Source organism: Leptonotus elevatus, chromosome 8, assembly GCF_054856555.1.
Source record: "Leptonotus elevatus isolate MCC_2025b chromosome 8, RoL_Lele_1.0, whole genome shotgun sequence".
NCBI classification, from domain to species: Eukaryota; Metazoa; Chordata; class Actinopteri; order Syngnathiformes; family Syngnathidae; genus Leptonotus; species Leptonotus elevatus.
In genome coordinates, this window is record NC_141246.1 from 14945357 (window position 1) to 14971902 (window position 26546).

At 40.4% G+C, this 26546-nt stretch overlaps 2 protein-coding genes and 1 long non-coding RNA gene across 3 annotated transcripts; all 3 read right to left on the reverse strand.

Annotated features, from left to right (window-relative positions):
* Window positions 1-237: 237 nt before the first annotated feature.
* LOC147169908 (von Willebrand factor A domain-containing protein 7-like) lies at window positions 238-14588 on the reverse strand. Its single transcript, XM_086082705.1, has 18 exons — window positions 14537-14588; window positions 14081-14312; window positions 12493-12700; window positions 12011-12096; window positions 11792-11885; window positions 10355-10483; window positions 8145-8331; window positions 7874-8040; window positions 7575-7690; window positions 7345-7461; window positions 5697-5897; window positions 5480-5615; window positions 5245-5397; window positions 5078-5170; window positions 4874-4983; window positions 3746-3898; window positions 3174-3479; window positions 238-1972 (listed from the first exon to the last, which is right to left on the reverse strand). The coding sequence occupies exons 2-18, from the start codon at window positions 14273-14275 to the stop codon at window positions 1544-1546; spliced, it is 2880 nt and encodes a 959-aa protein (XP_085938831.1). The 5' UTR covers window positions 14276-14312; window positions 14537-14588; the 3' UTR covers window positions 238-1543.
* A 609-nt stretch (window positions 14589-15197) lies between these two features.
* On the reverse strand, window positions 15198-15979 carry LOC147169910 (uncharacterized). The gene is made up of 2 exons (XR_015095860.1): window positions 15832-15979; window positions 15198-15710 (listed from the first exon to the last, which is right to left on the reverse strand). It is a non-coding gene; the product is annotated as an uncharacterized LOC147169910 (long non-coding RNA).
* On the reverse strand, window positions 15198-25453 carry LOC147169909 (von Willebrand factor A domain-containing protein 7-like). The gene is made up of 18 exons (XM_086083698.1): window positions 25277-25453; window positions 24864-25096; window positions 24570-24777; window positions 24268-24353; window positions 24083-24176; window positions 22918-23046; window positions 22183-22369; window positions 21896-22065; window positions 21672-21784; window positions 21399-21515; window positions 21109-21285; window positions 20897-21032; window positions 20646-20798; window positions 20473-20565; window positions 20271-20380; window positions 19904-20068; window positions 17162-17485; window positions 15198-16966 (listed from the first exon to the last, which is right to left on the reverse strand). The coding sequence occupies exons 2-18, from the start codon at window positions 25077-25079 to the stop codon at window positions 16532-16534; spliced, it is 2913 nt and encodes a 970-aa protein (XP_085939824.1). The 5' UTR covers window positions 25080-25096; window positions 25277-25453; the 3' UTR covers window positions 15198-16531.
* Between the last annotated feature and the right edge of the window lie 1093 nt (window positions 25454-26546).

Below are 26546 nucleotides of genomic sequence, written 5' to 3' on the forward strand. Positions count from 1 at the left end.
TTAGACGATTTATTTTCACAGCTGCACTGACAGACGCCATGAGGGCCGGTGACATTATTTTGTAAATTCAACAAAATCATGACGCGCTGCACACACCTCCCTCCAACCACACAGATTCAAAACTATTGAGAATGTTATTGTGCCCCTTTTGGCAGTAACAAAATGACACAGTGATTTTCTTGGTTTATGTCTGAATGTTCATGTCCATTTATTCCGTCGTCCATACATATTAATCTTCTGGGCCCAGTATTTCAAACAAAATTAAACATGCTGGATTAAATTAAACCCAGATCTGATCAAAAATGGGGTATTTCAAACCACATTTAATCTTGAACATTCAAATCCATACTTGGAAATCCAATTCTGCCTTTAATCCAGATTTGAGCCAGTGTTGGGTACAGTATTTCAAAACTTCAGTCCCAAATCTGTATCCTGAAATATAGCATCAAAATAATCCTACCTAGGGGTAGGATTAGACTGTAATCCCATGTATTAGTTTCACATATACTCAATAAAGTATCTCTTGCATTTCCCGAAATTAATAGTGTCTAGAGATATTCTTAATAATTACACAACGTTATTTACCTTTTTTTGTGTGTGAAAAATTCTAAATTCCACAAAATTGCTTCAACTCAAAATTTAATAGCAACAAAACTTTAAAGGGAAGTCAACCAAAATAATATGTTGTATGTGCCTCCACTAGTCTAAACACAGCATTCAGATTAATATTGTGTTTGCCCTGAGCAACTGTGATGTCATTCTTATTGGACGGCATGTGGAAAAATGGCTGCTCCTTTTGCATTTTTGCTATATTGATTTATCAAAGCCTATTAAAGGCGGGATCGGGATTATTCTGACCGATCCAGCAAAGTTTTAAAATACCGGGATAGAAAATCTGTTTAATCTGGATTTATTTATTTTTTAAATACTGGACTGCTAATCCTTATCCGGGTTGCGGGTGAACTGCTATTGCAACTGACTTTCTGATAGGCATAGTTCACCGTGAAATCACAGGGCACCTGCTGATTTCCACATTGTTTAAATGATGAACGTGCATATACTACAGAGAGAAATGAATAGCAAAACGGTGTTTACATTAGTTTTTCCTCATAATACTTATGTTACAGTCATTTCCTGTGTCTTTCCGCCTCCCCGTTCTAGCTAGTTCTATGTTCCTCGAGCCCAGTGCTGTCTGTCATTCAAACAGCATAGCGGGTGTGGTTTTCATATGGCATTTTTATGCCAATTTTTATTAAAATTGCGCATTGTGAACTGACCTGGCAAGACGAGTTTCTTCTTATTAAACAGAATACAAGCAATTTTGCAACTTGCAAACTTGCACAAGTGATTAGGTTGTTAATTTTGTGAGCCCATATATCCATAAAAATTCTAAGACACTCTAACAGCAACTCTGAACAAGGACAAGGCAATCATTTATCGTAGGTTATGTTATGCTAAGCTACGTTGCGTCATCTTGACCCCACTGCAAGGTACGATTCATCCTTTTCAACACTGATTGGTGGTAAACATTGGATACATTTCACTACAGTAGATTCAATAGTAAGAGTGCTATAACAGTTATCCAGAGACAATATGATGTGATTCCGCTGGACGCAGCATTCAAGGTCACATTCTCTGTAGTCACAGGTGCAACTGTGGTGGGCTGTCTCACCTGGCCCACGCACATTCCAACATTTCCCACATTGTCCACAACAGACAGCGCCACTCTGTCTGCACAGCAGGAGGCCTGGTAGGAGACCACAGTGATGCTCTCGCCTCCTGGCCCGACCACTTTGGTCGTGTTGAGGGTCCCGTTCCCTTCACGGATGACGATGCTATCAATACCCGTCCCATTAACACCGCCGGTCATGTTGGCCACAAATTCCCACTGGGAGGAGTCACAGAGTAATGAAGATGAACAGTTGGTGGTTGTACTGATTTCTTGGCACACTGGCCTGCTAACATCAGTTTCCTGGAGACAGAAAGCAGATCAGTTATAAAGTATATCTGGATCAGACATTAATATTGCTGGGGAAAAGTTACAATATGTTAGCCTATATATTACGGGTCAGCAACCTTTACTGTGAAAAGAGCCATTTAAGGCTAAATAAATAAAAAAAATTCTGTCTGTAGCCACAAAATATTTGAACATTGTGATGAAGGAAACAGTGTGTTAGTGTTAGTCTAATGTATGTTAATTTTTCATAATTCATTTTTCATGATTTTTAGACTTTCCTGCCTTTCTGTCAAATTTCTGTAATTTTTGGCAATTTATGTAATGTCAATTTTCTGCCTCTTCTTTCCCCCTTTTTTTTTGGAAATTTTTACGTTTATTTATTTATATTGTGTGCTTCTTCTGCTTTTTCCTACCAATTTTCTGAAATTTTTGGCACTTTTATTGACAATTTTCAGGATTTCTTTTGTTTTGGGACATTTTATACTTTAAAAAAAAAAATCAGCCTTTTTTAATGAATTCTCTGACATTTCTGGCAATTTCATGGACATTTATGTTAATTTTCTGCTTTTCCTCATCCTTTTTGAAAATGTTATGGTCATAATCTCAACATTTTAAAGTCATTTTTCAAACATTTTCATCTACCTTTTGTTTTTCCTTTTCTGACAATTTAAATATCTGGACTGTAAAATTTTTTGAATATTACATTTTTTTTTAAATCATTAATTCAATTAAAGAATATTGTATCAAAAAATAAATAGGTAAAACAAATATTAATATATATATATATACAATCAATGTACAGTACAGTATTGTTATTAACCCTTATTATTTCCTACTGGTGCACAAGCGCACTAAAAATATTAAGGGCACACTAGAATCAAGTTTGGGTTTGCATACCAAGCATTTTGCATGCACTATAATTTGCCTTTGACCTTAATGATGGTGTATCTTGGGAGTATCAAACCTGCATTTGCAGATTTATTGTCTCACTGTTAAAGCTAGGTAAATAAAAAGAGAAACGTTTGTATATCTCTGTTTATAATCCAGTTTTTGCACTAGTCTGACCCCATGTGTTATTCAATTAAAGGGCTTCCCTAGGATTCATGACAGCATGGGACTTGGGAATGATTTATCTGTAGCCAGATTGATATTAATGAGAGCTGATGTTGAAAAAGACCACGGTTTATCAAACTCACCTTCATTGCCATTCTCTTACCTTAGCAGTAACTGAAAACCTAAGTACGACATAGTTGATATCGGTGGCAGCTGCATCTTCCACCTCAATTGTGAGCGTCACGTCTGTTCCTGATGCCGCACTGTCAGGAGCAGTTAGGGTCACGGTGCTGTTGGCTTTTCCTCTGCTATGTGTTTGTATGTTGACAGAGGTGGGCGACGTGGAGTTATAGCCGTGGTCATTGGTAGCACGCACCATGAATGTCCCAATTCCACTGTCAATTGTGGTGACAGTGAAAGGGATGGTGATGGTGGAGCCCGGCTCTATGTTGGTTCTGTTGGCTTGAGCCTAGAAGAGTGGAAAAGCCATTTAGAGTCTGTTCAAACATGGTTGAGTGCTGCAATTTCTCTCAAGGCACAGTTCGTTGAAGAGTTGGTCTCAGCTGTGAGGACACATTTTGAATAAATACATTTTGAATAAATACTTAAGCGGTTTGGGCCATTACAGCTTAATGATGCACAGACCAAAGACGACCGTAATTTATGATGACCTCTGAGGTGTGACGCAAGCGAAATGCTTTTCTTTAGTAGAGGTCTGAAGGCGTTTGTTCTCACAGTCACTGAGATGCTGGAAGTCTTAATCTGAGTGGAGGCCTGCCTCTGGAACCTCTTTGGAGTTGAGCTGCTGTCTTCTCCTCTCAGTCGAACAACAAAATCACCTCTTGGAGGCTCAATGAATGTCACCAAGAAGTTGGGACCTCCTAATGACTGTGGAGGATGGGACAAGGTCAATTTATTTTATTTTAAGGGATAGCAAGTCTACCTGTGATCGATCCATCCATCCATCAAATCCATCCATCCGTCCGTCCGTCCGTCACCAACCTTCTAGACACTGAGAGCTACTTGTTGGGTACTGATCAAATGCAGCAACGAATCAGAGACAGTAGGCGTGACTAATAAGATACCAATAATTATGACGTTACTCTGTGCCAGAGGTTGGTTAGACCCGGTGTTGGTAATTCGCAAACATCGTTGTGGGAGTGATCTCAGCTGACTTCAATCATGGCCAATCAAAACAGCTATTGAAATGCTACATGCTTGTCGCGCACTGATCGTCTTGACATGGCGGAACAGGCATATGAGGGTCCAAAACATCTGCTCCATGAAGTGGGATATTGGAGACCATATGGTCTGAAAACCCTCACACACGTTTGCAGAGCTCATTATCTGCCTGCCTACCCCACAATCAAATTCACCAAATCTCAATAGACCTGCAGTCTACCCTGCGCTGGCACTTGGACATGGTCTGAGCAGGTGTACGTTTAGAGGGACTCATTGAGACATTTTCAACAGTAGGATGATAACATTTGTAGAAAATTTTGTTTTTAAAGGTATTGTACATGGAATATAATGAAGTTATCAAATTAATTCAGGCCCAAAAAAATAACTTTTGACTGCTGAGTATCACTTTAACTTTCTGCCACCAAATTGTCACTCTGTCAGGCACAACTCCAACGACATTCCTTCTGTCAATGATAATTTAAACTCTGCGAGGCCAAGGTGTGTCCGTAATAAGTGTTTACAAATAAGAGACACCTCGTCAGTCTCACATTAGGTCTTTGAATGCTAGTTTTTGTTTTAATCAGAACCATAGCAACCCAATAACTTTGTTTTGAGTTGAGCAGTGGTTTATTCTCTAGGTATGGATTTGTTGTTTGGTAAGAATACTGATTATAAACATGCCTGCAATGTTCCGTTGACCTTCGCTGGACTTGAGCTGTCACACAGTGTGACCTCTGTGACATTTACGCTGTCACTTCCTGTCACTGTGACCAGGATGGTGGCATTACCTCCTGAAAGTTTGCACAGGCGAGACAAGTACCAATTTTGCGACATGAATAAAATGTAATGACGTGACATGGTGGGATGATATAATTCCTATTTGACCTGAAAGAGGACGTCCTTCCTTCAGAAAGAAATCTGCATGGAGTCCTTCTTGGGCTTCCACAAGGTTGTAGATGAAGTTAACAGGACTTTGACCTGGTAAAACAAATATCTACAATGGTCATCTCAAGACATTTATTCGACCATATACATGCCACTCTACTACTGACCTGTGACCTTAACTGAGTAGGGGTCATAAGAATCGACACTTATTCCCCACAATCCTGTTTCATTGACATTGTTGAGCTTCAGTCGTCGTAGGTTACCTGCCAAGATCAGAGAAGCTAGAGGGCCATGGGACTCACTGGAGCTCTGAGATACACCTGCAAGGGTGGAATGGGACGGGATGTTCTATATGTACAAACAGCTGCTGCTTTCATGCCTGGTGTTTAGTATAAATGATACCCGTAGAGCTGATGAGGTAAAAGGTCAGCGATGAAGTCCCTGCGATGTAGATCGTTATGTTTGTTAGTGAGCCATCAACATCAAACATAAATTGAGCAGGCCTTCCAGGTTTCCTCACTCCTTGAAGAACGGTCACCTGAAAGAGATATTCGCATACTTCATATGTATTTGAACTCCGTGCTATATTTATGTGTTCGTCCCCCTGTTCTTAAATTACCATTGCAGTGGCTGAGGAATCCTCTATAACACTTGTAGCCAGAGCAAGATCTGACTTGCTGACCTCAATGACCTGACCTCCAGAAGTCAGTGCAAGGTCATGGTAGAGCTGAGCATCAGTTTGGCTCACCACTCTCGACAACACACCTTTAAGGCTTCTCTTGCGACGATTGGGTAGGACATCTGTCAGCAGGAAAGTCACCTAAAAAAACAACAACAACAACCCGCACACGTCAAAATTTTGCAGTAATAAATATAATAATAGTGCATATATCTGCGGAGGCTGGGGTCAAGTTGTATTTTACAATTTTAAAAATATACAGAATTTCACAAGTTACTCCATGTTAAAGATTAGATAGCTCTTAATTTAAAAAGAAAAATGCACTGAGCTGTCACCAACGTCTTACAAATGCAATTATACTATCTACACTACAAAAGCTAAAATCTTAAGTTAGATATAATTTCTTAAATGTAACCTAAATTTGCTTATTTTGATTTGACAAGTTATTTTTTACCTAAAATGAAATTGTCAGGCACGATCATTGTGCTTATTTTAAGATACTTATTGCTTAATTATCTTATTTGATCAAGCAGTCTTGGCATTGAGTGTTAACTGCCAGTTTTAAATACTGTGAGGATTAAAACAAGCATTTCCCACATGTTAAGATGATAACTAACCAACATCAAAGGTCCTGAACTGGGGTTTCATGATTTTTCCTTATTTTAAGATTTTGCATAATCTAGTAATAAGAAAAACGGGAAAAAACACAAATATAAAAACAGATGAGTGCAATATGGTTCATTTTGTTATTTTTACTAAGCTCATTTTTCCTCCTTTCATTACCATCTCAGTGGTCTAGTGGTAGAGTGCCTATCCTCAGACTTGAAGGTTGTGGGTTCAATTCCTGGCTAGGTCATGACAAAGAAAATGGGACCTGTTACCCTCCCTGTTATCCACGCGTAAAAACAAAAAACCTCAATGTACTTAAATAAATTAGTTATATTTATTACAGCTTGAAAAAAGTCGACATTACTTGTTTTTAGTCTGAAAATACTATTTTCAAGACCGCAGTGGTTAATATGGACCTAGTATTATTTTCCTATTTTTCAAAATCTTATAGGTAAATTTAAGTAAAAAATTATTGTTCTATTGGCAGATAACTTTGCTTATTTGAAGTAATAATTTTCTTAGTTTAATAAAAAATGTTCTAAAATGTTCTACAGTCCTTTTAGCAGCGTAGTGGCAGAAAAATTTCCTTTTTCACAGTACTTTACATCTTTTTAACTCAATTCTATGAATTATGAAATTACCGTATCAATGACTAAAAGATGCAGCCATATTTCTTATTAGTTTAACTTTTTATTTTTATTTATTTATTTATTTTACATTTAGAACAGATATCAAATTTGCGATTAATTACGATTAAAAAAATATATCGCCTGACACCCCTAATATATATATATATATATATATATATATATATATATATATATATATATATATATATATATATATATATATATATATATATATATATATATATATATATATATATATATATATATATATATATATATATATATATATATATGGTGCGATGCTAGAATATTATCTGAGAGTTTGGGAGCAAGAAGGGTGAAAAACTCACTACAGACTTTGTGCTCTCAATAAGGGCAGTAATGGTGCTTGTCAAGTGTGCATCTTTTGCAGACACATCAGTGAAGACAAATATCTCAGATAAAGGTGGTGCTGCGGTAAGGGCAAGCTGTAAGGCAAAACAAACAAAAAAAGGACATGACAACGTCAGAATTTCAGTTCAAATTTCACCTGACTTGAATGAAAAGTACTTTGTGGTTAAAATGAATCAACAATAAACACCTGCAGTCCAGACAAGCTGAGCTCTGGGCCGTCACCTCCACCACTGGCAGTCAGGCCGTTGATCCTTTCTTTGAATGTGTCGGCGTCTGTTGTTGTTAGCAGAGGTCCAAAACCTGACAAAGTAATAACATTCTCTTCAAGTCGGCTGTATTATACTGTGGTGTATTAACAGTCTACTTCGTTCCGTGACCAACTTCATACTGTAACTCAATTTACTGATTCAGCAAATCAATATTCTCCATAAAATTAATTGAAATGCCCTTAATCCATGCCATTCTACCCAAACCACTGCATCCCTGGATCGTTGAAAGGAACCAGTATGTAGGCTGGAGGCTCCTGCGGGGTTCCTCTCTTGCTGTCGATGATGTTAAATGCAACTGTCTTAGCTTGAGCTATGTCATCACTCATACTGCCTGTTGTGTCGATGACAAAACACAGCGCAGAGGCCTGGGAGAGACCCATCAGTCTGCAGGAATGCGAGCAAGAGACAACTGATAGTTCTCATTGTCTTCATCCTGATCAGTGTCATCACTTAATCTTGGACGCAACCATTTCTTTGGAAGATCTTACCGGAGGAAGTCTTTGTCTCCTACAGCTCTTCTGATATCTTCCAGAAGTTCCATAGTAGCAATCACAGCCAAATTGGCCGCTTGATTATGAAGTGAGCCATGACTGGATCCGTTGTAATCCTTATTAATGCCCCCTACTGGCTCCCGTTCGCTGGTTCGGTCTAAAAAACCTCCATGGCTGCATTTACCTTGAAACACAGTCAAATTGAGATGATGGTGAAATGATAATGACATTTAGTCTCATAGCTAATTTCAATTTACTATGTAATAGTGATATCAACTCATCACTTTAGCAATATAATAGGCCAACTGCCAGTGAGATTTCAATCAAACATATTACACAGCACATTTTTTGCATTGCATTTTAATTGAATCATTAAAAAAAATATTTATATCTTTATATGCTATACTATTCGAGTGGATTTTGTCTGGGTACTTCGGTTTGCTCCCATATTCCAAAAGCATGCATGGTAGGTTAATTGAAGACTCTTAAGTTAGGTGTGTATGTGGGTGTGAATGATTGTTTGACTGGCTGGCTGGAGACCGGTTTGGATTGTGCCCTGCTTCTCGGCAAAGACAGCACGGATAGGGTCCTTGTGAGGAGAAGAGTGACAAATAATATATAATATATATTATATATATATATATATATAAATAATAATATTTGAATGCTGTGTAAATATTTAAACTGGGAGTGATGTCACAGTTGCTTACAATAATAAATAAAGGTAAACATTTTTAGAATTAAAACCTCTGCGTTGTTTTTGATAAACATATATGCCTACAACGTTACTCTATTTTAATCTTGGTCATTCTAGTGGTACTGGGAAAGCTAAGATTTTTTTTTTGTACATAATGACTAATAAATATATTGTCTTTTATTGAACGTAGAAAGTTAAAAGCGGAAATTAGTTACGTCATTTAGGTGTTAGTTTGTGTAAAAAGATTGCGAACCACTGCAACAGTGCAAATAATAAAAATGTAAACATAACAAATTAAAGATGTTTGATATAAACCAATTATGAAAATAAAGTTGCCTACAGTGGTACCTCAGAGTTTGACCATAATTCGTTCCTACGAAGTGTTCAAAGTCCGAATTGTTCAACCTCCGAAAAATGTTTTCCTATAGCAAATAATGTAAATGCATATAATCCGTTCCCAAGCTCCAAAAACAGAACATTCCCATTTTAATTTCTATTTATGTTTTTTACATTTACAGTACAGTACAGTATTTAAACAATAAAAAATACCTTACCTTTTTTGTTGTGGTGTGATGGCATCAGTGGATAATAAATGCTATGGTAATGCTAGCTTTAGTCCGGTTGTGAGTTTATGTATTTTACATTGGGCATATTGTTAGACTACTAAGCGGTCCTTGCATGCGTCGTTTAACATCAGGCACGTTGTTAAACAGCTAAGGGGGGTCCTTGTGCCAGTATTTACAGAAGTAGTCACGGTAGTTACAACTGTGCAATAATCTCCTTCCTAATTCCACTGTGGTTCGTAGCACTGTATGTTTTTCTTTGCTGCCACTGGCACTGTTGTCTTTCTTTTGGGCCCATGGCAAAGAAAATTGTCGTGGAAAAATCGAAATGCACGCGAGTATGGAGCACCTCCGGGTGTATTCACGATCTGACTTCATCTCAACTACCGCAACGTGAGCATTCGGCATTGCTTGGCTCCGCTCGGCTTTACTTGGCTACCCGTTTTCAAGGTACATTCGGCTTAGCTTGCTTTGCTTGGGTGTTGGAACTCCGAAAATGAGTTCAAACTCTGAGGCATTTTTTACTCAGATTTTTTTGGTTGAAGTCCGAATTGTACGCGATCCGAAACGTTCAAACTCAGAGGTTGCACTGTATTATGTAAAAGAAAATAATAAACACGTGGGCCTATGGGAAGAAAATACAAAAATATAGAAATGTGAAAATAGCAATAACAACGCCAAAGCAAAAAAGAAAAAAGAAAATTCTCTGGTGATGCAGCTCTACTGGGGTCGCTACTTGCTAGCACAGTTCTTGCTAGCACATTCTAGCTCTTGATCCCACATTGTAAACGACCTCTCCCCTAATGTCACTAACTCTAACTGCTCACTTTCCTGTTTAATCCACACATAGCAATACTTATTTTTAAGTACTTTTGTCGTCACCACAGCGTTGTTTCACGTTTCAGCCCCTTCCCTGTTAACATAGAAAATCAACACCATGAGCTTACCTTTCGGCTTTTTAGAAAAAAAGATATTGAAGTAGCCAGAGGTGAGAAGCTTTTTTTCCAGCACGTCAGGTAAAATGTTGTTGTTACAATTCTGTCCTGCACAGTTTCTACATGTGGGAACATTTGGGCCTGCACACAAATTAAGAAAATGATCAGACTAATCACATGCTAAAATAAATTCCCAGTTATGTCTTTAAAGTAGCACTAAGGAACTTTTCAACCTTAATAAAAAAATTGCCTAACTCTTCTGATGAAACATTGACTTAAAACTAGTTGAATGGTACCTTTGCCATGGCCTGAGGAGGTCTGTATCATTTTTACTGGCACTAAGCAACTTTGAGGAGGATGGTAGGAACACTGCCTCACAAAAAACTACAAATGTGCTGACTGCTTTATGGTATACGTCACTTCCCCCTTCCCCCATTCGTTACAAAGACGAAAGTCAATTTGAATGTGGACACACGATTACTACTTTCCTGGCAGAAGTTGCAAAACAACTGAAAAGTTTTGTCTGAGGAGACAAAAAAGAAAAAAGGACATAGCCAGTATAAAGGACAGTCAAGGATCAACATTGGCCTGGCTTTCACTCGCTGGTGTGAGCCTTAAAACGACGCAATGCGCATGTCCTCATGGAAAATGTGGTCTTCCCTCAGGAATAACATTACCGCTTTTGCCCATATGGCGGTGCCATAATCAAGATAAACTGAAAGTTCTTTATTGTTGCTTTAAATCAGTTTTTAAGGAACATGTTGGGCCTTATTTTCACAAAACACAGTCTAACTGCGCGTGGGCAGAGTCTAAATTCGAATCAACTTTTTCTCACCAAATTGCCATGCTAAAGCGACTGCAGCTAGCATGCACTGCACACACAGGCGAAAACAATAAAGAGTGTGGATGTTTTTTTGTACTTGGTGCTTGGTTTGTGGCTGTTTATGTCACCAAGAAGACATTCAAGGAATAATGAAGCAACCAGAAGACTGCATTCAGTAATGTTAAAAAGGTTTGCACCTCCTCAAAAGTCCAAGCATGAATCTGTTTGGAAGCCATTTTTGTCCTCTCTTCATCATTAATGGCAGCTTTTTTCCAGGGATAGTCGTTTGCGCAGCTGCACATTGATGAACCAATCATTGGCCTCCAAAATAATTACATCACGTTTTGAAACTGGGCTACTTTTTTTTAACCGGAAAGAAGGAGGTACCAAAAAAAGCGAGTAGAGCCAGGTGGATTTGTTGGTGGAGACGGGGCTAAATGCCGAGTAGAGTAGATACCGGCGTTGGAAACGAGGCTCAAGAGAGACGATGTGCCAATCAAATTCACAGACACACTAAACTAGACTTGCCCTGGCACAAAAATGAAGATACGCCCATTTTCACGCCAAGCGCACGGGCGTCTGCCTACGAAAATAGAACCCAATCCAAGTCAAATTTGGCATCCTACCCGCCAGATTCTGAAAAGGTTGGTCAGGTTTGATCAGAGTATTGTAAGGATCCGTGTTCCTCAATTCCACCCAGTTGCTGTGGCTGTAGAAGTCCTTGGAGAACACAATGTCATTAACAGTAGCTTACACAGTTCACATGGCCTGTTGGTTGCATCTTACCTCCAAAATGATTGATTATATTCTAATCAACAATATCAATGATCCATCTTTGAACTCACCTGCAGAGTGTGACATATTTGTCCAAGTGTTAAACGCCCTGCGATGAAGTTCGCCAGTTTGACATTGGCTTTCACAGCAGACACACCTTTCAGTACAATTCAAACGAAAGAATGAATGAAAAAAAATATGCACAAATTCCGTACCGGTAACTATTTTTACTGCATTAGTGGCATCTTTTACTTCCAATTTACTGTATATTTCAACATTAATATTATAAATCATATGGGACAAAAACAATGGAATAAAGGGAACAAAGACCAACAGAATTATTCTGCCACTTCTTGTCAGGCAGAGTTCAACAGGGCAACTTCCCCGTAGCCCTGCAAAAACGGTTATCATATACAAGTTATGTTGGGTTGTTTGAATGAGTGAGTGGCGGAACCATGCACATAAACAGCAGAAACAAAAATAAAACAATAGACAGTAGAAATAGACACACACATAACAAAGTGATTTTAAGAGAAAACAGGAAGTTCTGTACCTTGTGTGATCAAGTCTCGTCCTTTGTGGAAGGTCTCACTATCAAAATGGTGCTTGTCACTGAGTGCATACACTAAATCCACATTGGCATTGTTCAAGTATATATAGGCAATGGAGCCATGGAAAGAGACACTGGACAGGAGTGAAGTTGATTTTCTCGAGGAGGAGCATGCCGTGTGTACTCGTTGAGGTGTTAGACTGTCATCAATCTGAAGGGAAAAGAAAAAATGGTCAGAATTGAAACTGATCGAAACTATGCGCGTTTTGACCTATGGCAGGGACTCCAGCGAGTCAGTTGAAGCTTCCGCCATGTCGACCGTTGGCCTCTCCTGCACTGACTTTCGAGTGGACAAGACGAGATGCTTCCAATGACTGGGTATCAAGTCAGCTGTGTTTACTCCCACGACGTCGCTAATTGCTAACTGATGTATCTGCTTTTTAATAATAATAATAATTAAGGGTGTGAATTGCATAGTACATGGCGATTCGATCCATATCATGATTCATAGGTCACAATTCGATGCAAATTTATCCCGATACAAATCTATAAATTGATTATTGTGATTTTTTTTTAACTCAAATTTAGAAAATACTCATCAGTACACTGTAAGATTTGTATGAAAATGTATTTATTTATTGATCTGAAACTTCAGGCTTATAACTGAGCCACTGTATTTAACAAACAGGTTGCAGTCTGTTTCATGTTTGGACAGCACTGAAATAAAATATTAAGGCTTAATGTTCCATTAATATAACATTCTTCCATGCTTCAAGTATGAACCCTAACCCTAAGTAAGACGTTTTGTTGACTAATTCCATAAAAAAATGATGTTTAAACACCAATTTGGCCGCATATTGAATCGAGAATTGCGCACTGTAATATCGCGATATAAAACACTAAGTATAAGCAGTTATTACTTTGTATTGTGTACTGTTATTTTCAATACATATGGAGTTAATATTTAAAACACTAGATAAGGGGGGGGGGATGTTTTTAGGAAAAATTTGCACAAAAACACTATAGGTTAAAAATCATTTCAATGCATTCACAGTTTGGAACATGGAATTTGCTACACATCTGTCTGCTGGCACCTCAGTCAAATTAGCTAAAATACTGAACACGCCCTTGGTCTGGCGGAATGTGCCAACATGGCACAGCACAGTCCAATAAATTCTCTAACACGCTAAAGGAGGCTTGCACCTGTACGAAAATCAAGATGTGCCAGTTTATACAGCTGAGCACCGTCTATGAAAACGGAGCCCTAAGTGGTGCACGGGAGAATATAGTGCCTTAATTCATTCAATATTTACCCCGACGTGCAAGTACCCCAACGTGGCCCGGGTTGCGAGGGCCCTTTATAGCTGCTCGCAGCTCTAGTTTTATATGTACTTTCATTTATGAAGTAGCAAAACTATAAACGTCCCCAATTATGATACAATACACCACAACAACACCAATTATAAACAATAAACATATTGTTATAATAACACTTTTCTGACACTATCATACCTGACATTGCATATTATTAGATTGCGCAAGATTGTGAAGAAGCCAGTAACCTCACTGATAATCAGGCCCAAATTCTTACAGTCAGATTGAAGTCCCATCCTTCTGCAGCAGCAATGTCTCGGCAGACCTCGGCGGTCTTTCGGAGAACTGCTCTTACGGTAATATCGCGGTGCGAGATGGAGTTCCCATCAAAGAGTGGTTTGAAGCTTTGCGTTTGGCCAGTGAAGATGAAGATCACAGCCACCAACTGCAAGAGTGACCACGTGGTGCTCATGAAGATGATGACGATGAAAGAGGATTATTAGAAGAAACTGAAATCACAATGGAATCTGTTACTTTCTCAAGTCAAGTCGCAGTCTGCTCTATTAAGGATAATATGCCCCTATCTGCATTTGATTGGATTTACTTAATGTTATGAAGCCCATAAAACAATAGGAAGAGATTCTAACTGGAATTATTTTTTATAAAACACTGATGCTTATTTTTAAATAGGAAACAACCGTGCTCACAGTATCCAAAATGCAAGCAGTCTCACCTTAATATGTTCTACACGTCCATTAGTTCAGTCAGAATTTGGATTGTTTCAGTCGCTGTACGAGAACATTCCACATAGGGTAGATAGTGTGGTGTGTGTGGCTTTGTTATCGCACTATGTGTGTGTGCGTGAGTGTGTGTGTGTTTGATTGGGTGCCCTCCTTGCCCAGAAATGGTGGAAGACAGCGTAACAATATGGCTCGGGGAAGCAAGGTCAAAACAATGGCATACTCACAAAAGCTAACAGCTAAAGGGATCCAAGCGGAATGCTCCTCAACAAGAAGCAAAAATCAATCTTAGACCTGTCCAATGTCTTGTTTCATGTTTCCGTTGACATAATAGATCGAACTTCATACTGACATAGTGGCTCAAATGGTAAAAAAAAAAAAAAAAGTACAATCCTGTAGCCACACCCTTATCCAGATTCTCTTTTTTTGTGGTGGTTTTGTTCCTCCTTGTCTCATGCATCAACCCTCCTCACAATTTTGTGGAAATTGGTTTGTTGTAAGAAAAATCTAGTGGTAGCCTAGGACTTTGCCCACAGTAGCCTACTGCATGTTAAAGAAGGATATTTACATTCAGTAATCTGCTGCGAGAAAGCAATTTAATGAACAGGCGGATATCTAAGTGCTACTAGTTCATAATCCAAACTACACCAGCACTGAAAAACTGATTCCATAGTTTATTTATTTATTTTCTCCATGTTAAGTTTCACATCATTGCAAACTGCTGCTCATGTTGTTAAATTAATGATATATATTAATATATATATATATTCCCATGACAATACATTGAAATTTAATAACATTTCATCCATCCATCCATCTTCTGCCGCTTATCCGAGGTCGGGTCGCAGGGAAAGCAGCTTTAGCAGGGAAGCCCAGACTTCTCTCTTCCCAGCCACTTCAACCAGCACCTCCAGCGGGATCTCAAGGCCTTCCCAGGCCAGTCAAGAGACATAGTCTCTCCGGCATGTCCTGGGTCGCCCCCGGGGCCTCCCGCCGGTGGGACATGCCTGGAACACCTCTCCAGGGAGGCGTTCAGGAGGCATCAAAACCAGATGCCCGAGCCACCTCAACTGGCTCCTCTCAACGCAAAGGAGCAGTGGCTCTACTCCGAGTTCCTCCCGGATGACCGAGCTTCTCACCCGCTCTCTAAGGGAGAGCCCGGACACCCTGCGGAGGAAACGCATTTCGGCCGCTTGTATCTGGGATCTTGTTCTTACAGCTTGTGACCATAGGTGAGGGTAAGAATGTAGATCGACCGGTAAATCGAGAGCTTCGCCTTTCGACTCACCACAGCAGAGTCTGCGTCACTGCAAACGCTGCACCGATCCGCCTGTCGATCTTCAGCTCCATCCTGCCCTCACTCGTGAACAAGACCCCAAGATACTTGGACTGCTCCACAGGATCTCATCCCCGACCCGGAGAGTGCACGCCACCCTTTTCCGACTGAGGACCATGGTCTCGGATATGGAGGTGCTGATTTTCATCCCAACCGCTTCACACTTGGCTGTGAACCGCTCCAGTGAGATTTGGAGATCACAGCTTGATGAAGCCAACAGCACCACATCATCTGCAAAAAGCAGAGATGCAATGCTGAGGCCACCAAACTGGAACCCATCAACGCCACTGCTGCGCCTAGAAGTTCTGCCCATGAAAGTTATGAACGGAATCTGTGATAAAGGGCAGCCCTGGCGGAGTCCAACCCTCACTGGAAAAATATCTAACTTACTGCCGGCAATGCGGACCAAACTCTGACACTGGTAGTACAGAGACCTAACATTCAATAACATTCCTAAAAATGTATTATGCTATACAATTTGTTATGCTGCTGTATACAATAAACATGTTTTTACAATGATTAAATCTTATAAAGCTAAATTGTGATTACAATTCACATCCAAACACCAATACTTAAACAAAAATATAATTTGATATTGTGGCATCTATATTAATCAAAGTAGCTACAATCAATATAATTCCATGTATGTCTTTCATTTCCAAAGTGGGAGCGCCACAACAGTTGTCCAGACCCAAAGTGTAGTGCTCAGGATACGCCCGCCAGTGGATGTGGTGCCAGTCGTCACATTAGCTGCAGTCACAGGTGCAACTGTGGTGGACTGTCTCACCTGCCCCACGCACATTCCGACATTTCCCACATTGTCCAGAACAGACAGCGCCACTCTGTCTGCACAGCAGGAGGCCTGGTAGGAGACTACAGTGATGTTCTCGCCCTCTGGCCCGACCACCTTGGTCGTGTTTAGGGTGCCGTTTCCTTCACGGATGGTGATGCTGTCAATACCCGTCCCATTGACACCGTCGGTCACGTTAGCCACAAATTCCCACTGGGAGGAGTCACAGAATGATGAAGATGAACAGTTGGTGGTCGTTCTGACCTCCTGGCACACCGGTCTGTTAACATCAGTCACCTGGAGACAGACAGTGGAGTAGTTATAGAGTAATATGTAGGACATATATAATAATGGGGGGAAAAGTTACATTATGGTCTTGGCCTTTAAGTTGCCATTATAATCAAACAACATATATGAAATATTCAATAGAACTCCAAGGAACATATCAACATCAATCAGGATCCTAAACCACCTTCAGTATTTTTCTCTTACCTCAGCAGCAATTGAAAATCTAAGGACAACATAGTTGATATCAGTCGCAGCTTCGTCTTCTGCTTCAATCGTAAGTGTGACGTCGGTTCCCGATGCCGCATTGTCAGGAGCGGTCAGGGTCACGGTGCCATTGGCTTTCCCTCCGCTGTCTGTTTCTATGGTGACAGAACTGGGCGAGGTGGAGTTAAAGCTGCGGTCGTTGGTAGCACGCACCATGAATGTCCCACTCGCGGTCTCGTTAATGACTCCATTGCTTGTTGCGGCGACAGTGAAAGGGATGGATACAGTGGAGCCTGGTTCTATGCTGGTACTGTTGGCTTGAGCCTAAAAAGGGGACAGCCATTTAAAGTGTGTTCACAAAATCAGTTAAATTAAGCCTGCTGTGATTTATCTAATAGTTGGGCCAAGGGGTGCAACGGTTTCATATTTTGGTGTATGATTATAGTCTGAGAAAAAAACACGGTTTTACGGGTTATTCTTAGCATTCTTTGAAAATGTTTATTTTTAACAACTATAAAAAAACTGAAAATCAATTTAAAAAAAGTTTCTGCTTTTAAAAACAAATAGACACATAGCAGATTAGACATAGACTGCTTGTAGGCTTTTTCTTTCCATTTCTTTTCTTTCCATTTCAACCTTACATACAGGTGAAATGTTCGTCCACAACCTTTAAACTGGCGAGTTGTGCAGTTTACCGCTACACATGTCGGCATTTTGCAGCGAAATGCGGATGCCGAGATATGTTTCTTGGGAGTCGCAAAAAGGCGGCCCCGCGGCTTCAAACGTCTCGGCCTATGGCCTTTCCAGAAGCTCGCGGGAGCTTCCCACCCGGTCGGTCGGTGGCGACGGAACGGCGGCGCGGCGAGCGGTGTGCCGGGCCTCTGCCTCTATTGCCGCCGCAGATGCCTTGTTTTGTCCTCCCCTTTCTCCACGTTCACTCACCTTGGTCCAGGCTGGACCGCGGCCGGCCGCCTCGGAACCCTACTCACTAGCCGTCGGGTACGCAACTCTCCCCAGGCGGCGTTCAAAGCTGAGCCCTGTGTTGTTGTGTGGCGCTAAACGGTCCGTGTGGAAACAGAAGAGCTATGAACTATGCCGCATGGCTCATGATGTTTAAAAACCATGGTTAATCGTAAAACCGGTTAATTGCTGCACCCCTTGTTGGGCCTTTAGGTTGAGTACAAATGCTGTTATCCAAACCCTGGTATGTACTAAGGGAAAAGGACGAGTACGAGGTGGACTCACTTACGCTTGAACAGTTCAGCTTCATGAACACTGAATAGGTTTCAAAATGATTGTGGGTATTAGAGATCGTAAGAGAGAGACGCTGTGAAAAATGACTACATCATTGTTTGTCGTTGGAGACAAAGTAATTTCTGACCCCTTGAAGACAAGTGACAATGGCTGGAAGAAGTCCATGGTTTGAAACTTTGGCCACCTTGCCTGTAAGCCGATATTGCTGAATGTGTGCACTTTACCGGGAGTTGGATCGAGGGCACAGAACCAGGACGCGGTCAAGAGACGGGTAGGATCTTTCTTTACTAAAAGGGTCAATTGGGGCTAGAAGCAGGTTCTTAAATGACCGTCACTCCATTAATTTCGTACACTTACGTCCGCTAGCAAGTCCCTCGGTTTCAGGATATTGACAAAATAAATGTGTTCAAGAAATTTTCCATTTTAGCCTCTTTTACACTTCCGTCTTCTCGTGCCATTTAAACAATACTTACAAGCTTTAAGGTGTGCAGTTACGCAAACACTTTCAGCACTCCATCCGCCGCCATTCAAATGGCGGCTTTGTTTGGTAACAATTTTTTTTAAACTTGATTTTCACGCATGCACAAACGTAATGCACACTTTGCTTTTAGGTTTGGTTCCTTTTCACAACACAAAGTCCAAGAAAACAATTGGAATTGAAGTGGCCTTAAGGGAACAGTCAGTGATCCCTAGCGCCATCTAGTGGTGAACTAATAATTCATTCTTTAAAACAAACAAACAAACAAACAAACAAACAAACAAACAAACAAACAAACAAACAAACAAACAGACTGTTTAAGTCAACAGTATGCAAAAAAAGATGTATCGCATAAACGTATTATTATTTTTTTTAATATAATTGTAGGTCTTGTAATCACTAATTATATTACATGGCTGTAGTCGTGGCTATCTTCCTGCCACGGATGCCCAAAGGACAACTTTGCGAATGTAGTTAGCCCGGGCGGTGCTTGCATCGAGTGTCGGACTCAAAGGGTCAACCGCCGCTTACCTTCTCCAGCTGGGGCCTGCAGGTGGTCGTCATTGACTCTCATGATTCGGACTTCCTTCGCTTGTCACCTGCTTTGCTTTCGCAAGCTTTTACTCGCTTTTGTTTTAAAAACTAGCTCATCCTGCTAGCCTCTCTTGTTAGCCACTCCAGTCTATAGCTCCGACTAACTCCCACTAGCTCGCTCGGTCTTTCGGCGTCGCTCGCCGAGCTTCACAACGGCTGCCAAGTCGTCGTTGCTCGCTGAGATGCTCGTTTACTCACACAAAATGAGAATTGGTGGTAGGCTTGCTAAATGTGGTTTCTCTGAGCCACTGTAGTGTGCGTGCTCCTAATGCCATTCTTTGACCACTAGATGGCGCTAAGGACTGCATACTGGGGCTTTAAGAAAACAGATGCTGTTATTAAAACTATGATGAGCCTTGAGGAAAAGATGAAAGCCTGTCTTTCGTTGATAGAGAACGGAAGGTGGTTGAGCTCACAGTCACAGAAATGCTGGACGTCTTCATCTGAGTGGAGGCCTGCCTCTGGAACCCGCTTGGAGTCGATCTTGATGATGAACTGCTCTCTTCTCCTCTCAACAGAACCAGAAAATCACCCGCTGGAATGTCATTAAATGTCACCAGGAAGTTAGAATCTCTGATTGACTGTGGAGAAAAGGACAAGGCCAATGTTATAAAAGTAGAGCAAATATGTACCTGAAATAATTATTGAATTCTGTATCAAACAAAGTAGTGGAGATAGGGGCAGAACTTTCATTCAACATGCAGTGACAGGTTTTCAGGAATATTAGGTATTAAGTGTTAAAATATCTGGTGCATATTTGCTCAAGAAGGTTATCCAACGTGCCTGCAAGGTCCCGGTGACCTCCGTTGGACCTGAGCTGTCATACAACGTGACCTCTGGAATCCTTAAACTGTCACTTCCTGCCACTGTGACCAAGAGGGTGGCATTACCACCTGGAAGTTTGCAAAACAAAGACACTTATTTTTACAATTCATGAGACATGAACACATTGGGGACATGAATAAATGAGTGATGGATATTTTACCTGAAAGAGGACGTCCCTCCTTGAGAAAGAAGTCACCATGGACTCCTTCATTAGCTTCCACAAGATTGAAGATGAAGTTCTTTGAACTTTGAGCTGGTGTCAACATTTACAATGCTCAAAACATTTATAAAAGAGCATTTACCTGCATTTTAAAGATATAATATACTACTGACCTGCGACCTTAACTGAGTAAGGGTCATTGGAGTCTACACTGATTTCCCACAGTCCTGTTTCACTGTCATTGTTGAGGGTCAGTCGTCGCAGGTTACCTGCCAAGCTCATAGATGCTAGAGGGCCACTAGACTCACTGGAGTCCTGAGATACACCTGCAAGGAAAGTAAAATGATGTTCAACATGTATAAACCATTTTTTTTTTTTGAGCTAGTACTTGGTATAAAGAAAAATACTAGACAAAAGATAATACCTGTGGAGCTGGTGAGATTGAAGGCGAGAGCAGATGTTCCTGTGATGTAGATAATAATGTTTCGTATTGAGCTATCCAAAGTAAATGTGAAATTATCAGGCTTTCCGGGGTTCATCACGACTTGAAAGATTGTTACCTGAAAAAGACAGTATGCAAGGTTTTTAAACATCTGTACTGTTTTTACCTGTATTCCTTCCCTGGTTTTTGCTTACCACAGCACTGGATGAGGAATCCTCTATAACACTTGTAGCCAGAGCAAGATCTGACTTGCTGACCTCAATAGCCTGACCTCCAGAGGCCCGGGCAAGGTCACGGTACAGTTGAGCGTCAGCTTGATTCAGTGTTCTTTTGCGTCGAGTGCTCAAGACATCCGTCAGCATGAAAGTTACCTGAAAAACAAAACAAGAATGTGACAATAATTTGATGGACACTAATTAGTCATTGGCAGTAATGTAACTCAAACCTTGTTGTGTTTTGATATTTGGAGATGTAAGTGACTTACCTCAGACTTGGTGCTTTCTATAAGGGCAGTGACGGTGCTTTTCAAGTCAGCATCTTTTGCTGGCGCATCAGTGAAGACAAATATCTCAGATGAGGGTGGAGCAGCAGTCAGGGCAAGCTGTCAGCCAACATCACAATTGTCAAAATGTATCCACTGACTTGAATGAAAGTTGAATTGTCAATCAATGTTTGTAAATTATATTAGTCTAATCCACATTAGTGTCTAAATGCAAAATTGCATTTGCTGACAAAGAGTTGACTTTGCTGCAAACACCTGCAATCCCGATAAGCACATCTCTGGGATGTCTCCACCTCCACTGGCAGACAGCCCATTGATGCTTTCTTTGAATTTGTCTGCATCAGTTGTCAGTAAAAGAGGTCCAAATCCTGCAAATGGTAACAGAATATCATAAGCCTACAGCCTGACACTACAGGAAAGTTGGAAGCAACAATTGTGCTGAAGTCTATGATAACATTTTGTATTAATGCGCTGCCTACCTGGATCATTGAAAGGAACCAATATGTAGGCTGAAGGCTCCTGCTGAGTTCCCCTCTTACTGTCAATGATGTTAAAGGAAACTTTTTTTGCTTCCGCTATATCATCGCTCATACTGCCTGTCGTGTCGATGACAAAACACAGTACAGAGGACTGGGAAAGGCCCATCAGTCTGCAGGAATTTCAGAGAAAAAACATATTCACTGCATGTCTTCGTCCTGACCAGTTGGACCTTGGAACCAAGAATGCTCAATTATGAACACCTTGCCAAGGTGTTCTTGTCATGTACCGTAGGAAGTTCTTGTCTCCTACAGCTGTTCGGATGTCCTCCAGAAGCTCCACAGTGGCATTCACGGCCAAATCAGCTGCTTCATGATGAAGTGAACCATGGCTGGACCCAATTTCGTCCTTATTGATGCCCCCCACTGGGTCACGTTCACTCGTTTTGTCAAAAGAACCTCCATGGCTGCATTTACCTTGGAGCAAAGAACAAATTTGGATTGTATACCATCCCAGAATGTAGCATTCATTTGCGATGGTTGCTGATTGCAATGACACCACATGAATGAGTTTTCTGTAAATGCTGAGGTTACCAAGATGATGTTATTCCACCATATTGGAGGGACATTTATCAATGCAACGCAAAAAGCACAACTTAGGTCACATTATGATGTCTTCCATTCTTGCAAGATATCAAAACATTCCCAATGATTTACATTCAGTTTTACCCGAATATGTTTTAATTTTGGGATCATACATCTGCTTCGCAAGAAATCCCATGATGCATTGTGTTATGTTATAAAATTGGACTAAATCAGAGGTGTCAAAGTTCGATCCCCGAGGGCCTGAGTCCTGCATGTTTTATCCTGATCATTGAATAAGGTGTGTTTGGAGTAGAGAAACCTCGAAAACATGCAGGACTCAGGCCCCCGAGGACCGGATCTTGACACATGTGGCCATATGGTCTTTCAAATCAACAAATCCTTCATACAATAAACATACAGACAATTTCTCACAAAGTTACCGTCTGGCTTTTCTGATGATTGGAGGCTGAAGTAGCCAGAAGTAAGAAGCCCTTGCTGCAATACGTCAGGCAAAATGTTGTCATCACAGTTCTCTCCTGTACAGTTTCTACAGGTGGAAATATTTGGTCCTACAAGCAAATTGGGTCAGACAAATCACATTGTATATAATACAGATTACCAAGGTTTAAAAGACAAGGTTCTAAACATTTTTTGGAGGAACAATGTACCTTGTTTTAGTGCTGTAAATTGGGTTTAGTGTCACGGGACAGGTCTTTATTAGAATCCAACTAACTTAAATAAAAAATAGCCCCAAATGCGAATAAAGTAGCATAAGAAGCATGTGTGCAATCTAGAAGACTGGTTGAAATATGGAATAGTTATTTATTTTATTTATCAGTATTTATAATATTATTGTAAAAACTGTACACACTTAAAAAATGCTTAAACAGAGAATTGTTGACCAACTTAATAAAATTGCTTCAAGTAGTAACACACCATTGAATTAAGTTAATCCAAAGTGAATATATTAAGTTTAATGAACTCATAGTTAAACTTGATATATTCACGTTGGATTAATGTAATTAACTTAATATATCACAACTTAATTTAATCGCGTGTTACCTCTTGAAGCTATTTTATAGTTGGCCAACAATTCTCTGTTTAATCTTAAATCAGTTCAACAATTCTATAATAAAGCAGATTGGGTTATTTTTACCAAAGGTTGGGTTATTTATTTTGACCTGGCAGGTTGGGTTGAAGATTGGAATTGGATTTGGCTGGGGCTAAATCTTGTTACTATTTTCGATAGTTTTGTTGTGTCCTGAAATTCAAGTAAATCTAATGTAACATTCTTAAAAATGTTGATCAATCAATCATTAAATCAATCAATCAATCATAATTTTATTTATAAAGAGCTTCTCATACAAGGATTGTAACACAAAGTTCTTTACAGATTAAAATAATTTATGTGACACATCTAAACTATGTGCTGACTTTTTGACCCCCCAAGTACGTTACACAGACCTCATTGTATCAGGACCGGTTTAAAAACAAGGTGACAGTTCTTCCTTTTGTGGTGTTTAACTAAAGCATACAACGGCATTCGAACAAAGCAGCAGTTGCTATGTAAAGAATTCCTTGTAAGTATAAACAATAGCATCCTACCTGCCACATTCTCAATAGTTTGTTCAGGTATGATCAGGGCATTGTAAGGAGACGTGTTCCCCAACTCTACCCAGTTACTGTGACTGTAGAAGTCCTGCAAGTATACAGCATATTATTTTATACACACCATACCTAGCTCAAGGATTGCGTCACACCACCAAAATTACACTCGTCCTTAAACTCACCTGCAGAGTGTGACATACACGTCCAAGAGTCCAGCGCCCTGCGATGAAGTTTTCCAGTTTCACACTGGCCTTCACAGCAGACGCACCTACAGTGAGACAATGTGGAATATAAATCAGTCTAGAAAAATGACAATCACAAACCCACTTGGCTGTTTCAATAACACTATGCTGTCTGGACAGAGGTGAGACATGGTGGTGTACACCCTGTCGTTTCACAGACATCTGTATTAGATATAAAATACATACTGAATAGAAAGAAAAACAGTACAGTTGGATCTCTGACTCAACACGGTTTTGTATACCTTTTGTGATCAGGTCTCTCCCTTTCTGGAACGTCTCACCATCAAAATGGTGCTCGTCACTCAACACAGATACCAAATCCACATAGGCGTTACTGAAGTACATATTGGCAATGGAAGCATGGAACAAGACACTGGACACAAGTGCGGTGGAATTGTTCGAAAAAGAACATGCCTCTTGTACTCGGTCAACTGTTAGACTGTCATCGATCTGAAAATGGAAGAAGTGTTGAAAGTTCTTTTTGGAGTTTTGACAAGAGATCGTGTATAACTGAACAAGTGTGTCTCCGATCATACAGTCATACTGAAGTCTCTTCCCTCCGCTAGAGCCATGTCTCGACAGACTTCGGCAGTCTTTCGGAGAACTGCCCTTTGGGTGATGTCGCGGTGAGAAGTTGAGTTTCCATCAGATGCAAAGAGTGGTTGGAAGCTTTGCGTTAGGCGGCCTGTGAACGCGAGGACCACAGACAGCAGCAGCAAGACTGACCGCTTCTTGTTCATTATGGTGATCATCGACGATGCGGAGAAACCTAAATCAAAATGGAAATGTTCTACAAAACCAACATCCATCCTTTCGGTGCCTTATAAAAAACACCACTCTTCATTTATAATTCAATCAACAGTCAATTGCAAGAACAAGAACACTTGACATGACTTTGGTAACACGCAGAAAAAAGAAAAAAAAAGATATTAAAAACGAACAGCCTCACCTTAGTAGGTTTTTGTTGACAAAGGTGTTATTCAGAAGTTGGGACGGTTTCAGTCTTCAAATGGTGCATTCCCGTTTCCAGGATCAACTCAGGTAGATTGTGTAAAGTTGGTTCTCTGTTATCTGTGAGCCGTTGGACTGTGTGTGCGTGCGTGTGTATGTTTGACTGGGTGCACTGGTGTGTTTGAGTGTGTCCTTGGGTTGTCGTCTTCTTAAAGGCTGCTTGAAGATAAAGAACTTTCCCACACCCTCAGGTGCCTTGTTGTTACATATTCCGATACATTTTTGACAGCGTCCTAAGTGGATGCTTTTAGCTTTTTGTTTTTTAGTGAAGACTTGTCTGTCATATAGGCCTGGTACACACGTATGGATTTTTAGAATAATAATAGTTATTATGATGTATTTATTTATTTATTTAAATCTGTGACAGACCTCATATGTAAGGATAGAAAATCAGACATTTAACTGTTTTGGTTGTATTGTGTGGTCTGCGCCAGTAATCTCGACACAGAACACCACACACATAAAGATTCTGTTCAGCCACCGTTGTAGAATCGAGTCCTCTGAGGTATTACACGTGATCTCATAAACACGAAGATGAGCAGGGTATGCGGCGATGGTTGTTGGCGAGTGTTTTCCAAAGAGGACCGGGTGACGGGCGGTGTAAGCGAAGTAAGATGGTGATGTCGGCAGGGAAAAAAATGGCTTTGGAAAATACTTCCTGCGTTCTGGGGAATACACGTTTGTACAAAAAAAGATGACATTGGGTGGGACATATTTAGTTTTATTAATCACTGCTTCCTTGTACAGGTATAGAGGAAAGCCAATGGCTGTTCTTTCGGATGACTCTCATGCTTTACATCCTGAGTTTGAGATGTTGCCGTCTGGATCTTGGTTTTAAATTTCCGAGGACTAAAAGCAACAGGTGCAAACATTCCTTTGTCCCTTCAGCCTTTTCTCTCTTGAACTCCGGACGGGAGAGAAGTCGTACCTGATTGATTGACTTGCTGTTTGCACAGATTGCACTTCCCCCGTCATGGGCATGGGCGTTGCTTCGGTCGTTGTTGATTCTTGTGCCAGTATACACTGTATTTTCTTAAACTTTTTATGCTCTTAGTTCTTTTATGTTTTGTTTGTCTTAAATGTTGTCCACTGCTTGCTGCAACAATAATTGCCCTACGGGGACACAAATAAATTTGAACGAGTTCATCAATCAAGACGCTTCTTTGATTGGCTTGTTGTGTTCATGTCACAGTCAATTGTGATTTCAA

What these genes read in the sequence shown, in the direction of transcription:
- LOC147169908 (XM_086082705.1), bottom strand. Translation starts at nt 14,275, where the DNA reads ATGAGCACCACGTGGTCACTCTTGCAGTTGGTGGCTGTGATCTTCATC. An exon ending in TTTTTCTAAAAAGCCGAAAG is followed by an intron (nt 8,332 to 10,354) that starts GTAAGCTCATGG and finishes CTGTGTTTCAAG; the next exon opens with GTAAATGCAGCCATGGAGGT. An exon ending in TCAGCTTGTCTGGACTGCAG is followed by an intron (nt 7,462 to 7,574) that starts GTGTTTATTGTT and finishes TTTGCCTTACAG; the next exon opens with CTTGCCCTTACCGCAGCACC.
- LOC147169909 (XM_086083698.1), bottom strand. Translation starts at nt 25,079, where the DNA reads ATGATCACCATAATGAACAAGAAGCGGTCAGTCTTGCTGCTGCTGTCT. An exon ending in ATCATCAGAAAAGCCAGACG is followed by an intron (nt 22,370 to 22,917) that starts GTAACTTTGTGA and finishes CTTTGCTCCAAG; the next exon opens with GTAAATGCAGCCATGGAGGT. An exon ending in TAGAAAGCACCAAGTCTGAG is followed by an intron (nt 21,286 to 21,398) that starts GTAAGTCACTTA and finishes TTTGTTTTTCAG; the next exon opens with GTAACTTTCATGCTGACGGA.